The sequence below is a fragment of the Aquarana catesbeiana genome, linkage group LG03, assembly GCF_042186555.1.
Source record: "Aquarana catesbeiana isolate 2022-GZ linkage group LG03, ASM4218655v1, whole genome shotgun sequence".
Taxonomy (NCBI): Eukaryota; Metazoa; Chordata; class Amphibia; order Anura; family Ranidae; genus Aquarana; species Aquarana catesbeiana.
In genome coordinates, this window is record NC_133326.1 from 144637028 (window position 1) to 144654425 (window position 17398).

Genomic DNA, 17398 nt, shown 5'->3' on the forward strand with positions numbered 1-17398 from the left:
CACGTCATCCCGACTCTAAGAGTCTGGATCCGCCAGGTGCCTGGACTGATAGCCGTCTTAGCCTCTCAGCGAGCCGCTGAGATGGCTTCCCGCCCCTCCCCAGTTTAGCGCTCCAGTGAGCGTGGAGGAGCAGAGCAGGAGAGCTACTGATTGACAGTCAGCAGCACTCCGCTCGGGGAGCTGAAAGAACCGAGCCAACAGCGATGTTCGATCGCTCGGCTCTCAGTGAAGAGGCGCCGGGGGACAGATGCAGCATAGGGCTGATGCTGCATCCACTTAGGTACAGTAAGTATGAATCTGCAGTAACCCTGATTCCCATACTTCTCTTTTAACCCCTTCCCAGTCAGTGTCATTAGTACAGTGACAGTGCATAGTATTAGCTCTAAACTCATTAGATCACTCTAAACATCGTGCAAAGGGAATTGTAGTGAATGTGGGCACACCGAGCCCACAAATGTTGCCTGTGTACTCTCCCACTTGTACAGCAATTTAAGCCCCCACATTCTTCAGCCTCAAGGGCTAGATAAATAAAACTAGTTTTCCTCCTCCAAGTATTCAGGTTTTAGAACACCGGCAGGTGCCGGTTTACTCACCGGCGACTCATCCCTGGCTGCAACCAAATAGGAAAAAAGTGCCATAGACAAAAGGAAAGCGAGCACACAGCAACCTTTTATTGTGTGGTAAAATATTTAAAAGCTACACTCACAAAAGTCCACTTGTGACAGTCACATCATTCACTGCCTTTGTATATCGCCATCGCTGGGCTCCTCTGTATGCCACCGTAGAGATGGAGATGGCTCCAATTGCAGCTCCTCTAGTCGATCGTACGTTCTCCTAGCACACACTCATGCCAGGATGACAGGTATCCAGGCCTGCAGTGTGGGCGGGCTCTCTCAGCTGTCAGCAGAGCTGGCTCTGTGCACCGCGCTACATAGGAGAGGACAGCGACAGGTCATCTCTGCTAGGAGAGCGTGTGATCGGCTAGAGGAGCTGCAATTGGAGCCTGAAAGTGATTGCAAAGTCTTGTTTTTTAAAAATGAATAAATAAATAAACATGTTATACTTACCTGCTCTGTGCAGTGGATTTGCACAGTGCAGCCTGGATCCTTTTTCTTCTGGGGTCCCTGGCTGGAGCTCCTGGCCCCTCCTTCCTGTTGAGTGCCCCTACAGCAAGCAGCTTGCTATGGGGGCACCCAAGATGAGCTGCACCTCCGTGTTTTCATTCAGACACAGAGCTACTGTTCGGCCCCGCCTCCTCTCTCTCCTGATTGGCTAACTTTGATTGACAGCAGCCGGAGCCAATGGCACTGGTGCTGTGTCTCAGCCAATCAGGAGAGAGAGAGAGTCCCGGACGGTTGAGGCATTCGTGGACATTGCTGGATAGAAAGGGGGCTCAGGTAAGTATTAAGGGGGCTGAGGGGGGCTGCTGCACACAGAAGGTTTTTTTTTCTATTTGGTTGCAGCCAGGGATGAGTCATGAAATGAGTCACTGGTGAGTAAACCAGCACGTGCCTCAGACCATATTTCCAGTGGCGTCGCTATGGGGGTGCGGGACCTGGGTGACACCCGTGAGAGGGGTGACCCCAGAGCCGGGACAAGGGAGGATAACTGAGTGCAGGCAGTGCTGGCTCTGGCTAAAGTCTGCCTGTTGGTGGTTGAGCATGCACAGCGTTGCACAGATCACCACCGAAGTCCAGGAGAAGAGACCCTGCACAGTGCCCTTGCAACGCTGCAGCGGGGTGCCGAGTGCTGGAACGCTCCCCATGCTCCATGCTCCTGCACTCAGCACTAGTAAACACCCATGATTGCACTTCCACTCTGCCTGGAAGATCATTTCTAGTCCCTGCCTCTGACATCCTGAGGCCGGGACAGGAAACGAGAGAGGCGCCGCGAGGGAGAGTCCAAGAGTGCATGCTGCTTGGATAACATAAGTGAGCAGAGAATATACTGTATATTGCTTAACAGTGTTATGTTGCAGTGACCCAGCCATAAGGCTTTTGCAGTGCACTGGACTAGTTAACTCCTTGGGGAGTGTGGTGGGTTTTGTAATTGGGGGTGAAGGGGTTAACTAACACTGCCATTACCCAGTAATGTGCAGCATGAAGGGGTTAATGTTCTTATGCTGGTCACTGATGCATTAGTGATCTTTGACAGGGTTAATTAACCCCTTTGTGCTGCATTAGTGGCCAGTGTCAGTATTAACGCATTCATGCTACAATACAAAGGGGTTAAATAACACTGACACTGGCCACTAATACAGCACAAAGGAGTTAATTACACTGCCACTGGCCACTATTGCATTAGTGATCCATGGCAGTGTTAACCCCTTTTGTATTGCAGCATTAATGGGTTAATTAACACTGCCATGGATCACTAATGCAGTAGTGGCCAGTGGCTGTGTAATTAACTCCTTTACAAGTCGCAATCCATGCAGTGCAATGAAACCATTCTAATTAGACTTAGAAAAGAGTTCCTGTATCTTTTGGGGGCAACTTCAGAGCAACTTGCATTGACTTCTATGACTGAAGTCTGTACGGGGCGGTTTCAGAGTCGGAAGACTTTGAAGCCACCCAAGTGTGAACCGGTATTAATGGACTCCTGTTGATACAAGTTTTGTGTTTATGAGAACTAGATACATTCACATGTTTTATTTATATTGTCCTTTTTGAAGTGATTTATCACGAGGCACAGTTGGATGGGAATTAATTTTCTGTCATCAGACAGCAATCCTTTTTTTCACGTTTTCTACTTGATTTCAGAACCAATGAACTTTCCCAAACAAAAATGACATACACTGTATGTATTCATTCATTCATTCAAAATATTTTCATCCCGCTTTGAATTTTCTTGTCACTGCAGTCGAAAATGAACATTGATTTGACCCCACTAATGATTAGAAAACCAAACAAATGTTCTTAAAATGATAAATTCTACTAGTGTTTGGCCAGCTTAATTTGCTTACAGCCACCAATCAGATTTAAACCTACCTTGAAATTTTAAATTTGGTGATAAACCAAGAAGAGAGAAAGTCACACTGCACAGAATACAGAAATTGGACCCATCCACCCTACATGTGAGTAGCTGTGTGAATTTAGACTGCAGTGAACTAGACTCTGATTAATGTAAATTAAGTGGTATGTCTGACTTTTACAATATTGCAGTGTTCACTGGATAACAGCAGTTAAAGGGGAGTTCCACCCACTTTTTAAAGTTTGCCTAACCCCCCCCCGCATTCGTGATCGCATGTAAATTACTCATCGTAATGAGCCTTTTTTTTCTCAAAAGTTCTTTACCTTATTTGGCAACCATAAAGTTCCTCTTCTGCCTTATCTTGCTGCGATGACGTGCGTCATTTACGCCCGCCCATTGGTTACCGGGATATGAGTGTCATCAATCCCAGGAGTTAATGGGTATCCTCCACTTGTAGAATTTTCAAACCTGAAATTACACAATGCCAGGCAACCTGCAACACAATGAGTGCGCCCCGCTTAGTACGATATGCACATGGGCAAGATCAGGAGGTGCATGCTGGGTAGCAGCGCCGCATCCCGGAAAGGAACAACGTGTGGCTCTCAGATGCCCATACTGAAGATGGGAGCACACTCGCTGGAGAGAGCAGAGTGAGATTAAAAAATAGAAAATGAATTAGAAAACCTACTAGTATAAACTATTTCATAATGTATTGTACTACTTGTGAACATCGCAAAAAATATCTGGAACTCCGCTTTAAGTGAATGGTTCATTTAATCCCAGGAATTGCTCCTTGACAAAATTATTTCATTTTTGGACCACAAAACTGTAAAGTACCACTTATTAGGAGACATTAAAGAAATGTAAGACTGGATTTTAAGTTCATTTTTTGTTTGACCTTTTTTTTTTTTTTTTATAGTGAAGAAAGAAAGCTGTTAAACCCCTTAGTCATTTTGTTTATGTTCCATTAGCGTTTATCAAAGTGTTTTTTATTAACATTTGTTTCTGTTGTGTTTTTTTTTTTTTTTTAACCTAAGGAGCAAAGGTAAATGCAGCAAAGCTTCACGAGACAGCACTGCATCGTGCTGCAAAGGTGAAAAACAAGGATCTGATTGAGATGCTGGTTGAGTTTGGAGGAAATGTTTATGCAAGGGACAATCATGGAAAAAGGCCTTCAGATTACAGCTTGCCAAACAGCCCTACAGCTAAATGCTTTGAATATTATGAAAGTAAGTTGATATAGCTTGGAGTAACGGTATGTGTTACAGGTCATAAAACACTTCAGATCATGGGATACATCAAAATTTTACATGGTGAACAATAATGAAAGTTGTAAACATAGGTGTGCGCAGCCTATTGCATTAGAGTGTGCACCCCAAAGTTCAAACACACGTGGGTGTGTATATAAAAAAAAATGTAAAAAATATGTATATGATATATATATATATATTTCTTTATAATCTGGCTCAACCACCTCTTACGGAAGACATGGAGTTTGATGCTTGCAGCATTGATGATTATGTGCAGGAAGCTGCTCTCCCGATATTAGATGAGGATCATAGGAAATCATTGCTCTTTCTGAATGGAGGAATTGCTAGGCTTAATCACAGATATTCTATTCCATTAGGTAAGAGCCCTGGCCCTGATGGAATTACTCCAAAATTTGTCTCCATTTATGCTACAGGTATTTAACTCCATCTCTTCCTTTTAACCCATTTCTGACCCAAACACTAGAAGCTCATATTACTTTGATTCACAAACCAGGTAAAGATTTAACATTATGTTCTAGTTATCACCCAATATCCTTAATTGGAGTAGACATAAAATTATATGCTAAATCAGTGGTTCTCAACCTGGGGGTCGAATGACGATTTGCCAGGGGTCACCGAATCCTGGGCTGTTCCGGAAGCCCGCACCACTCTCCCAGCCTTTTTGCCACCGCCCAACAGGGCTGTCCCTGGAGCCTGTGGCCGCGCAGCTGGGCTGTTCCCGGAGCCCACGGCTGCCCACTCAGCCTCTTTGCAGCCGCCCATGCAGTTCATGGCATGGCTGGGAGGTAGAGACTGGAGGTCAGCTGACTGGTAAGGAATGTGAAGTGGCAGGGGCTGGCGGAGACCCTATCTCCTGATTTCGGCATAGGTGTCACTGCTGCGAGACACCACAAAGCTGAAGACACAGTGAAACCGGAGTCGCAGTGAGTAACACTACCTGTGATTAAAAGTCCCCACTACAATTCTCAGATCAGCAGATGACTTTGATCAAGTGCACCTAAGTTGGCTGATCAGAACTCCCCCCAGCGCTGCCATTCATTCCATTCCTCCCTCCCCCCCCACCAAGGAGTAAGAGAAGGAATAAAAATAGAGAATACATGAAAGGGGGAGGAAAAGAGGGGCAGGAACAAAGAAAAAGGGAGAGAAAGAACAAGAAACACGGCTAGAGAGAGGGATAGGAAAAAAAAAAAAAAACAAGAAATTTGGATAGAGAGAGATCTAAATCCTAAATCCTAAAATGTACCATAAAGGGCTTTAATATTGTAATGCCCCATACACACGGTCGGATATTGATTGGACATTCCGACAACAAAATCCATGGATTTTTTTCCGACGGATGTTGGCTCAAACTTGTCTTGCATACACACGGTCGCACAAAGTTGTTGGAAAATCCGATCATTCTGAACGTGGTGACGTAAAACACGTACGTCGGGACTATAAACAGGGCAATAGCCAATAGCTTTTGTCTCTTAATTTATTCTGAACATGCATGGCACTTTGTGCGTCGGATTTGTGTACACACGATTGGAATTTCCGATAACGGATTTTGTTGTCAGAAAATTTTATAGCCTGCTCTCAAACTTTGTGTGTCAGAAATTCCGATGGCAAATGTGTGATGGAGCCTACACACGGTCGGAATTTCCGACAACAAGGTCCTATCACACATTTTCCGTCGGAAAATCCGACCGTGTGTACAGGGCATTCGAATGGAAGGGACTCAGGGAGCGTTAAATGTCCGTGGGTTAGGGGCGCAAATTACTTGTATTGCCTTGGGTGCTGACAACCCACGTTACGAAAATTTTACTGTTAGGGGTCCCCACAACTTGGGAAATTTTATCAAGGGGTCACGGCACTAGGAAGGTTGAGAACTACTGTGCTAAATTAATTGCGCTACGGCTCCAATCTATTATTCCTAGCCTGGTACATAAAGACCAGACCGGATTTGTCCAAGGAAGAGAAACACACGACAACAGGATAAAAACACTTTTACTCATGGACTATGCCCAAACTGCTAAAATACCAGCATGCCTTCTCTCGGTTGATGCAGAGAAGGCTTTTGATCGGGTTGGGTGGTCTTTTCTCGAGTCCTCTTTAAGGCAAATAGGGATGGGCCAAAATTTGCTTAATAAGATCTTGGCATTATACACTAAACCAAAGGCTGGAATACAGATCAATGGATCATAAACCACAAGTTTCCCCATACAAAATGGTACCCACCAGGGATGCCCTCTATCCCCCTTGCTTTATGTCCTAGTGATGGAACATTTAGCGATGGCAATCAGACAGAACCCCTCTATCACCGGCATAAGGTTAGATCGACAAGAAATAAAACTTTCCTTGTTTACTGACGATCTGTTACTTTATGTTACTAACCCTCATACTTCTATGCCTTCTATTTTATCTGCATTTACACGCTTTGGAGTCCTGAGTAATTTCAAAGTAAATGTTTTTAAATCGGAAATGTGTCACTTTCATCACATCAAGTTACGATGCTGAAGAACAATTTCCCATTTAAATTCTGTTCCTCTACATTAAAATACCTAGGAATTAATATACCCACAGATTTAACTCATCTATATTTGGCTAATTTCATCCCTCTTGTGCAACGTACTGTACAAGATCTAAAAAAATATGACTCAAATTTATATTCCTGGTTTGGGAGGATTAACATATTGAAAATGGACATAATACCCAGTTTTCTATACTTTTTTTCAAACTATCCCTGTTTCTATCCCCAGATCTTTTTTCTCTATTTTACAGTCTGCCTTTGTCAAGTTTATCTGGGTGAACAAGAGATACAGACTAAATTGGAAAACGTTAACATTACCCAAAACGAAAGGAGGAGCGGGTGCACCGGATCTTTATTATTATTATTATTATTATTATTATTATTATTATTATTATATTGCGGCAGTCCTTACTAGATTAGTGAATTGGTTCCATCACTCGGATACTAAACAATGGGTATCAATAGAACAAGGGTTGAACCAGTTTGACCTTCAGGCACTTCCTTGGTTAGATCTATCTTATCCGGGTATTCATCGAGATACGTCCTCTTCCTTACCTCTCCTTATGTCCCATTTATTGAGCATTTGGCACAAAATGTTTTTGCATCTAGGGCTTTCTTCACAAATAGGACCAATGACACCCTTACTTGGTAACCCACAATTTCCACCTGCAGTAGACCGGTTACATTTTTTTTACGTGGAATAAGGAGTCCTACCGAAGAGTAAATCAAATTCTTTGTCAGGGTAAACTACCACCCATAATATACTTAAAACCATCACAACCACCTTCATTTATGCAATGGATGGAATATCGGCAACTATTATCTTTTTTGTCCTCTATGCCTTTAAACAAATCCTTTAACAGAGATTTAAATCTCTTTGAGTCCATCTTGGTGCAAAAAAACCTAGACCAAAACACGTTTTATCAGCAGTATATAAGATTCTTATTGGAAAAAATCATCCTGAGCTCCCAGAATTTAAAAATAAATGGGCACTGGATCTTAATGTTGAAATTGGAGCAGTAGAGTGGGAGAAGTCTTTTATCCTCACACATTGTTTGTCACTGGCAACTAAAGCCCAAGGGACAAGCTATAAGCTTGTTTCTCGTTGGTATTGATGCCCAACTTCATTACAGCTTATTTTTCCAGACACATCAGATACCTGTTGGCGATGCCATTCTGCTAAGGGCTCGTTGTTACACATATGGTGGGACTGCCCTCAAATTTGTAAATTCTGGGACAGTATCTTGCAGTTGTATACTATAATTACAGGGGACGTAATTTCCAATACACCACAAATTACGCTGTTGTCCATTTTACCAGGCTCATATAAAAATATCAAAAAGGGTTTGCTCAGTCATTGGGTGATGGCTGCAAGATTAGTTATTCCGCGCCATTGGCGATCAACACAATCCCCTTCAGTGAATTAATGGGTAGTGGAAATGGATCATACTGAGAAGATGGAGACCCTCGTGGCATATGAATTGGACATACTTGAAAAATGTTGGCAGATATGGGCCCCCTGGAGGGCCTTCAAGAAATCAACAGGAAACTAAAGGTTTAAGCAGTAACTCGAATAGAACCTAAATATGATCTAATAGGGCTTCAATACAGGATGTATATATGTCAAAGCAAGGGAAAGGGAAAGGAAAGGAATATTTTTTTTTTGTTTGTTTTTTTTTTTTTTTGTTTTGGGTTTGTTTGTTAGTTTGTATAATGTATTTGTAAGATGTTTTAGTGGTATGACAATACCATTAATGTATAAAATGGAGAGGTTCCCTCATGGGGTTTTTTAGCAGCCAAGAAATTATTCAAAGATTTTTAATAAAACATTTTTATTGTATCAAAAAGCAATTTGACATTTACATGAGAGTTGTAAAAAATTGTGCTCTGGCATTCACATGAAAATGACAAAACCACTGATCAAGATAAAATTACATGTATGAAATTTTAGTAAAATAGCATTTTATTGCCAAAGAATATTATTCCACAACCCCTACGTGTTTCAACCCTTCTAATTGTGGTCTTCTTCAAGGGGGCATTTTGTTCTATGCAGAAAAAAAGGAATTATTTTACATTTTAATAATCATTTGATTTATTTATCCATGTATTTAATCACACAAAAAATGTATATTTACCATTCAAGACGATGGAAGAGAGAAAAACATGTCCTATAGCCAGAGATTTCTTTTAAAAGCAGCTCATTCCAGCAATCCCAAAAACATTGGTGTGTCATCCCCACCTCCTATGACATGGACCCTGCCCTTAAGGAACTTACAAGAGACCATTTGTTTGGACCCCCGGAAAAGGAGATGGGGAGGGGAGCGAACAGGCACCTGTAGTGTATCATAGTAAACGTATTATTTTTATATTGATTTCTATAAATAATAATAAAAAAGATTTTAAATTGAATATTTGAATCATTAATAGTATTAATATGTAGATTATATATTTTTTACTCATTATTTATGGCAAAAATGGAGGTCCATATAAATTCCATGTGACTTGGCATTTATATGGACCTCTATTATTGCCATAAATAATGAGTAAAATAATCTACATATTAATACTATTAATGATTCAAATATTCAATTTAAAATCTTTTTATTATCATTTATCAAAATCGATATAAAAATAATACGTTTACTATGATACACTACAGGTGCCTGTTCGCTCTCCTCCCCATCTCCTTTTCCGGGGGTCCAAACAATTGGTCTCTTGTAAGTTCCTTGAGGGCAGGGTCCATGTCATAGGAGGTGGAGACGGCACACCAATGTTTTTGGGACTGCTGGAATGAGCTGCTTTTAAAAGAACTCTCTGGCTATAGGACATGTTTTTCTCTCTTCCATCGTCTTGATTGGTAAATATAATTTTTTTTTTGTGTGATTAAAGACATGGGTAAATAAATCAAATGATTATTAAAATGTAAAATAATTCCTTTTTTCTGCATAGAATAAAATGCCCCCTTGAAGAAGACCACAATTGGATTGGTTGAAACGCGTAGGGGTTCTCTTTGGCAATAAAATGCAATTTTACTAAAATTTCATACAACATGTAATTTCATCGTGATCAGTGGTATTTTCATGTGAATGCCAGAGCACAATTTTTTACAACTCTCATGTAACTGTCAAATTGCTTTTTGATACAATAAAAAAATGTATTTAAAAAACTTTTAATAATTTCTTGGTTGCTAAAAAAAAACCCCATGAGGGAACCTCTCCATTTTATTCAACTATATATATTTACACATACACACTAACTGCAATGAGGGAAAGTGGGGGGCGCGAGAGAAAGAGGGGATACGAGAGAGGGGAGGTAAGAGGGGTGTGAGGGGGGGGGCAAGAGAGAGGGGGTGAGAAAGAGGGGGATGACACAGAGAGGGGAACAAGAGGGGGGAGTAAGGTGGGGCAAGCGAGAGAGGGGGTGAGAGAGAAAGGGGGGTGTGAGAGAGAGGGGGTCTTTATCTTACCTGCCCTCACCAATTATGGTCGCAGGCTGGTCTCCCCTGGTCTCAGGCAGCTAGGTTTTAGAGCTGCTGTGTGCCCTATAATTAAATCTGCCGCCTCCATAGCGAGCCCCTTGACAGCAGTGGGGGGGGGGGGGAGAGGGGAGGGGGTGCAGATTCAGTGTCCTCTCTCTCCTGTTCATGTAGCATGATGTACCGGGCACTGCCGATCATCTGTTTCAATATCTCACTCATAGGTTTCCTGTGAGTGAGATGGTACAGCACAGTGGACCCCCAGCTGAAAGTTAGAAATGCCCTACTCTGGCAATGACAGTGAAATGATAGAGTAAGCAGCATTGCTGATGAAATAGGATGGACTACTCAGGGTGTGTAGTGTGTGTGGCAGGGCACAGTGTGCCCCGCACACTGGATTACGTGCCCAGGCACACCCGGCACACCCCCTGCCCATGCCGATGGTTGTAAACCGCATTCCCTAATTTGCATGCATAGGATATAGCACAGTCAAAAAATGTTAGCAGTCGTCTGAATATAAAGTCACTATTTTGTATACAGCATGCTACATATGTATATCCTCTATTCATATTCACATTTAGAGGATTTAGAGGCTGTGTGTGCCCTATGTACATTATGTGGTTCTAGACTGCCTACCCTGTGCACTGCGTGGTCTCAGACTGCGCATATCCTGTGTGCTTTATGTGTTCTATGTGTAGTCTCAGGCTGTGTGTGCACTATGTGTGGTCTTAAGGCTATGTTTCCACTATTGCGTCCCCAAAGTTGCGCGATTTACACTGCGACTTTGCTATGCGATTTGTGTTGGGATGTCATGCGACCGGTGAAAGCCATGTGAGAACAAGTTGCACCGAAGTAGGGACAAAGTAGTGCAAGAACCTTTTTTGGAGTCGCTGCGACTTGAGTCGCACCAATTAGAACGGGGGCCATTGAAATACATGGGTTTTGACTTGTCATGCGACTTCACATGTGTCAAGTCGCACAACAACTCGCAGTAGTGGAAACAGAGCCTAAGTCTTTTTGCATTTAGCCAGCATGCTGAACAAAAATAAACTATCAAGTTCCTCCATCTATACACAAGGAAGGTGGATGGAGGAATTCCTGCCCCTCTATCTGGTCAGGACATTGTATTCTGACAGATAGAAACTTGAGAAAAGTTTTCCAACTTGTCCATTCAACAAAATTCATTCAATCAACTTCTGTCAAACAGGGATGGCCACACACTGATCAAAATTTGAACTCTGAATTTTGATTTTTCAATGCCTAACTTTAGACTGTGCATGCTTCGTATGTGTGTTCTCAGGGTGTGTGTTTTTTGTGTGTTGTGGCGTTCCCTATGCACTGTGTGAGGTCTCAGGCTGTGCATTTCCACTTTAACATTTGTGATCTCAGATTGTGCCAAACAATCTTTGCATGCCCTGGGTGAGTACTCAGACTGTTCTCAGGCTGTGTGTCCCGTGTTCAGTATGTGTCCTTAGGATGTGCATATTCTGTATGCGCTGCTTGCGTGCTCTTTTACTGCATGTTCTCTGTGTGTACCAAGTGTGCTCATGCTCCATCTGTTACGTTTGCACTGACTGTCTGAGCTCTAAGGCTAGGTTCACACCTATGCAGGTTGCAGTTGATGCGTTTTCCCGGTGCATTTTGCATTTTTTGACACACATTTGTAATGCGTTTTTAATGCGTTTTTGCATTTTTGGGAGGTGTCTGTTGCCATCCAGGAGAAACCAGCAAGCACTGTGTTTTTGATGCCTTTCTGCTGCATTTCCATTCAGGCCTATGGAATCAAAAACACAACCTGCTGCAGGCAGAAACGTCCCTTACCCTTTCCAAAAAACCCACTGGTTGAAAACGCACAGATGTGAACGTGACCCATAGGAAATCATGTTAAATGGATTGTAGTGCATTTCTGCAAAATTGAAAACGCACTGCAAATCTCATAGGTGTGAATCTAGCCTAACTACTGGAGCAGAGTCTGTGCTCTGACTGCGTTGAACAGTGTCTTTGTTCTAATTGCATGTGCAATGTCTGTGTTCTATCTACAGTGGAGCAAAAAAGTATTTAGTCAGCCACCAATTGTGCAAGTTTTCCCACTTAAAAAGATGAGAGAGGCCTGTAATTGTCATCATAGGTATACCTCAACTATGAGAGACAAAATGTGGAAATAAATCCAGACAATCATATTGTCTGATTTTTGAAAGAATTTATTTGCAAATTATGGTGGAAAATAAGTATTTGGTCACCTACAAACAAGCAAGATTTCTGGCTCTCACAGACCTGTATCTTCTTCTTTAAGAGGCTCCTCTGTCCTCCACTCATTACCTGTATTAATGGCACCTGTTTGAACTTGTTATCAGTATAAAAGACACCTGTCCACAACCTCGAACAGTCACACTCCAAACTCCACTATGGTGTGAAGAAATCAACTGTGGGAGCAATAATTAGAAAATGGAAGACATACAAGACCACTGATAATCTCCCTCGATCTGGGGCTCCACGCAAGATCTCACCCCGTGGGGTCAAAATGATCAAAAGAATGGTGAGCAAAAATCCCAGAACCACACAGGGGGACCTAGTGAAAGACCTGCAGAGAGCTGGGACCAAAGTAACAAAGGCTACCATCAGTAACACACTACGCCGCCAGGGACTCAGATCCTGCAGTGCCAGACGTTTCCCCCTGCTTAAGCCAGTACATGTCCGGGCCCATCTGAGGTTTGCTAGAGAGCATTTGGATGATCCAGAAGAGGATTGGGAAAATGTCAGATGAAACCAAAGTAGAACTGTTTGGTAGAAACACAACTCATCGTGTTTGGAGGAGAGAGAATGCTGAGTTGCAACCAAAGAACACCATACCTACTGTGAAGCATGGGGGTGGCAACATCATGCTTTGGGGCTGTTTCTCTGCAAAGGGAACAGGACGACTGATCCGTGTACATGAAAGAATGAATGGGGCCACGTATCCTGAGATTTTGAGTGCAAACCTCCTCCCATCAGCAAGGGCATTGAAGATGAAACGTGGCTGGGTCTTTCAGCATGACAATGATCCCAAACACACCACCCGGGCAATGAAGGAGTGGCTTCGTAAGAAGCATTTAAAGGTCCTGGAGTGACCTAGCAGGTCATCAGATCTCAACCCCATAGAAAACCTTGGGAGGGAGTTGAAAGTCCGTGTTGCCCAGCGACAGCCCCAAAACATCACTCCTCTAGAGGAGATCTGCATGAAGGAATGGGCCAACATACCAGCAACAGTGTGTGACAACCTTGTGAAGACTTACAGAAAACGTTTGACCTGTCATTGCCAACAAAGGATATATAACAAAGTATTGAGATGAACTTTTGATATTGACAAAATACTTATTTTCCACCATAATTTGCAAATAAATTCTTTCAAAAATCAGACAATGTGATTGTCTGGATTTGTTTCCACATTTTGTCTCTCATAGTTGAGGTATACCTATGATGACAATTACAGGCCTCTCTCATCTTTTTAAGTGGGAGAACTTGCACAATTGGTGGCTGACTAAATACCTTTTTACCCCACTGTATGCCCACACTGTCTGTGCTCAGACTGTTGTTGCAGTGTTTGTACTCTAATGCCCTGTACACACGATCGGACATTCCGACAACAAAATCCATCTGATTTTTTTCCGACGGATTTTGGGCCTAACTTCTCTTGCATATGCACGGTCGCACAAAGTTGTCAGAAAATCCTATCGCTCTGAACGCGGTGACGTAAAACACGTACGTGGGGACTATAAACGGGGCAGTAGCCAATAGCTTTCGTCTCTTAATTTATTCTGAGCATGCATGGCACTTTGTGCGTTGGATTTGTGTACACACGATCGGAATTTAAACGATCGGATTTTGTTGTTGGAAAAAAATTTTTCTGCTCTCAAACTTTGTGTGTCGGAAATTCCGATAGAAAAAGTCAGATGGAACCCACACAGGATCGGAATTTCTGACAACCCAATCCGATCGCACTTTTTCCATCGGAAAATCCGACCGTGTGTCCAGGGCATTAGGGCACCTGCAGTGTCTGTGCTCTCAGTGTGTGTGCATTGCTTGTGTTCTGACTGTGTAGTATCTGTACTCTAACTACAGCTGCATTCTTTGTGCTCTGACTGCACGTGCAGTGTTTGTGCCTTAAAGCCAAGTTCCACCCAGAAATGGAACTTCCACTGTTCGGATCCCCCCCCCCCCTCCAGTGTAACATTTGGCAACTTTTTAGGGGGGTGCAGATACCTGTCAAATGTAGGTATCTGCTCCCACTTCCGGGGAAAATCGCCACACCTTGTGCAGCAATCTATGCAATGTCCGACAAATCCCCCCCCCGCCCGCTGTCTTCTGGAGACACACAGGTCCCAGAAGACAGCAGGGACCAATCAGAACACGCAGCGCGACTTGCGCATGCGCAGTAGGGAACCAGGCATGAAGCCGAAAGTCTTCACTGACTGGTTCCCTTACCAGGACGGCAGCACCCGGTAGTCGATCCAAAGATCGGCTGGGGTGCCGACATACTGGGCTCCCTGGACAGGTAAGTGTCCTTATATTAAAAGTTAGCAGCTACAGTATTTAGCTGTTGACTTTTAGTTTTGTTTTTTTTTTGCCGGCAGAACTCCGCTTTAAATGCACGTGCAGTGTCTGCGCTCTCTGTATGTATTGTCTGTGCTCTGACTGTGTGTCTATGCTTTCTGTGTATGCTTACTGAAGCTGTAAGGGCAGAAGCCTCCAGTACTGTTGACAGAAAACAGTGCTTGTTCTTTTTATATTATATATAGTTAGTACTAAATTACCTTTTTCCTTTTTTTTTTTTTTTTTTCCAACTAATTCTTTTCTTTCTGTTCTATTACAGAGATGCCCAGAAGTTTATCTCAGTTGTGTAGACTCAAACTCAGAGAAACCCTTGGTCAGGGAGTAGTAGAAAAAGTTTATAAATTAAATATACCCCAAAGACTTATGGAATATCTTGCTTATAAATGAATCCCTCTGTGCTTGAAAGGACCGTGTGCAAATTGACGTAAGAACTTATTGGGCTCCTTTGTGAAGGCATCATATTCATGTTTCTTCATGTGGAACAGAAGCAGTAGTCTACGTATTTATTGCATGGTATAGGTGCTCATCAAAAAATCCATGTCATCCTGTTTGCACATATATTTTTTGTCTTAAATTAATATTATTGATCTAATTTTATTTTTGTAAAACAGATTTGTGACATGTGAAATAGTTATAGACATAGGAAGCAGAGTAAATACATCACATGAAGAGCCTATTTAAATCTTCAGGTAGATGAACAAACACTGTTTACTGCAGTTGTTCTTTCCTTTAAAATGAATACATGTATTTTACATACAACTGGCATATTTATCTGAATCTTCATATGCGCCTCCTGTCATCCCCTGCACAGCAGCACTCAGACTGGGAGAGGGAGGAGCAGCACTGAGATCTAATCAGACACTGTTTTGTGTACATGTGCTGAATGGAAAAATGCTCACGGGCATAGGCATGCGCACAAGGTGTGCCGGGGGGGGGTTTGCCTGGGTACACCCTATTCACCTTGTGCGCATTAGCATTATCACTCTGTGTGCAGGCGGGGAGATGGTAAAGATCTCCCTCTTATTGGCTCTGCTTACGCACTTCTCTTTTACTGTGCTGGCAGGGGGATCAATGTTCCGGGATCATATATATGTAGACACACACACACATGCATGTGTGTTAAAGCTTTGGGGTGCACACCCTACTGCACTAGACTGCGCCCACCCTTGCTGACAGGAGCAGGGAGCAGAACCAATGACATATCAGTGTGCTGCTGCTTTTTCATTGTCCAATCAGCAGGTGGGGAGGTTGCCTTACTGTATTTTTTAACTCTAACGGGGTGTGGTGACACTTGCCTGTTATGTCTAATAGAGGTACTATACTGTATATGAATCAGAGAGCTGCATGGCAGTATAACAAACATTTTTGCAGATTACAGTTGACATATGCATCTTTCTTCTGTGTAATTAGCTGTTTGTTTGTTTTTTTTTTTTTTACTTTAACGGCTCATGAAAACACAATTATGTGCTAGCCAAAAGTACATACCACTTGCTTATCTCCAGGGCTTGACTGGTATTTGCATCCTTTTGTTAATTTTGGTACACCTTCTTGATTAATGCAATAAGGCTGTTGTGGTAACCTATATGGAGAATATGCTTTGTATGATTTAGTGCTGTGTTTATCCAAAAGGAGAAACAGGAGTTTTCACGACTCGACAATCTTGCTTCTGGAGCCCTTGGGGAAAGAAAGCAGTATGTACTTTGTCATAGCCGCTTGGATCCACCACTGAATTTCTAGTACTAATAACTTATATATGCATGTTTATTATTAATGTGTATTAAAGATTCAAACCGCCAAATCACGTCAAGCACACTGTTGTCAATATGTACAATAAAGATGAAAATACATTATGATGACTTTCCATTGTCTTGTATAATTTAAATTAAAATATTTGGGAATAAAAGGACCCATCAGAAATGCTCTTGTTCAGTAGTTCTTTGAGGAAATGTTGGTAAGATTTAGAGGATGTGGTCAATTATCAGTATGGAGGATTAAGGAAGTTTGCTTTTAGTTCCAACGTTGTGTACTCATTAGTAGCAGAAGAGCTCTGGGTGGTTAGGTGGTGGCAATTTAGGGGTTTTTGGCATTCAATCCTGGGTAGAGGTGTCTGCGTGTATGGTCATTGCTTAATTCAGACCACTAAACACAAGCACCTAGTGAGTGTTTAGGATTACAGGACATGAGTAATTTTCTTATAAAAAGATTACTTCATCTCTTTTAGTACACCCGACCATCAGAGCCACGCTTAAGATTATTTACTCTAAGAGCCGGTTCACACGGGGGCGACTTGTCAGGCGACCTAGCCGCCTGACAAGTCGCCTCCCGTTCTGTACAATGGAACCGTTCTAATCGGAGCGACGCAAGTCGCTCCGACTTAGAAGAAAGGTTCCTGTACTACTTTGGGGGCGACTTGCATAGACTTCTATACAGAAGTCGTCTTGCAAGTCGCCGCGGCAGTCGTGTGCAGGTCGCCTCGGCGAGGCGACCTGCAAATCATGCCGCTTCTAATGTGAACCGGCGCTAAATGTAATCTTCCGGACATCTCACCACACCCATCCCCCATGTTCCCTATATTTATAGACC

General features: G+C 42.6%; 1 protein-coding gene across 2 annotated transcripts in view; it reads left to right on the top strand.

The window, feature by feature from the left end:
- Window positions 1-16671, top strand: part of LOC141131755 (uncharacterized) — a 43516-nt gene extending 26845 nt beyond the window's left edge. The window contains exons 5-6 of one of the 2 annotated variants that reach the window (XM_073619402.1): window positions 4008-4199; window positions 7002-7180. In XM_073619402.1, coding sequence (XP_073475503.1) covers window positions 4008-4199; window positions 7002-7165 — 356 coding nt within the window. In that variant the 3' untranslated portion in view covers window positions 7166-7180. Of the gene's footprint in view, window positions 1-4007; window positions 4200-7001; window positions 7181-15074 lie in introns of those variants that run through there. The other variant, XM_073619403.1, reaches the window with a different exon arrangement.
- Window positions 16672-17398: the final 727 nt, after the last annotated feature.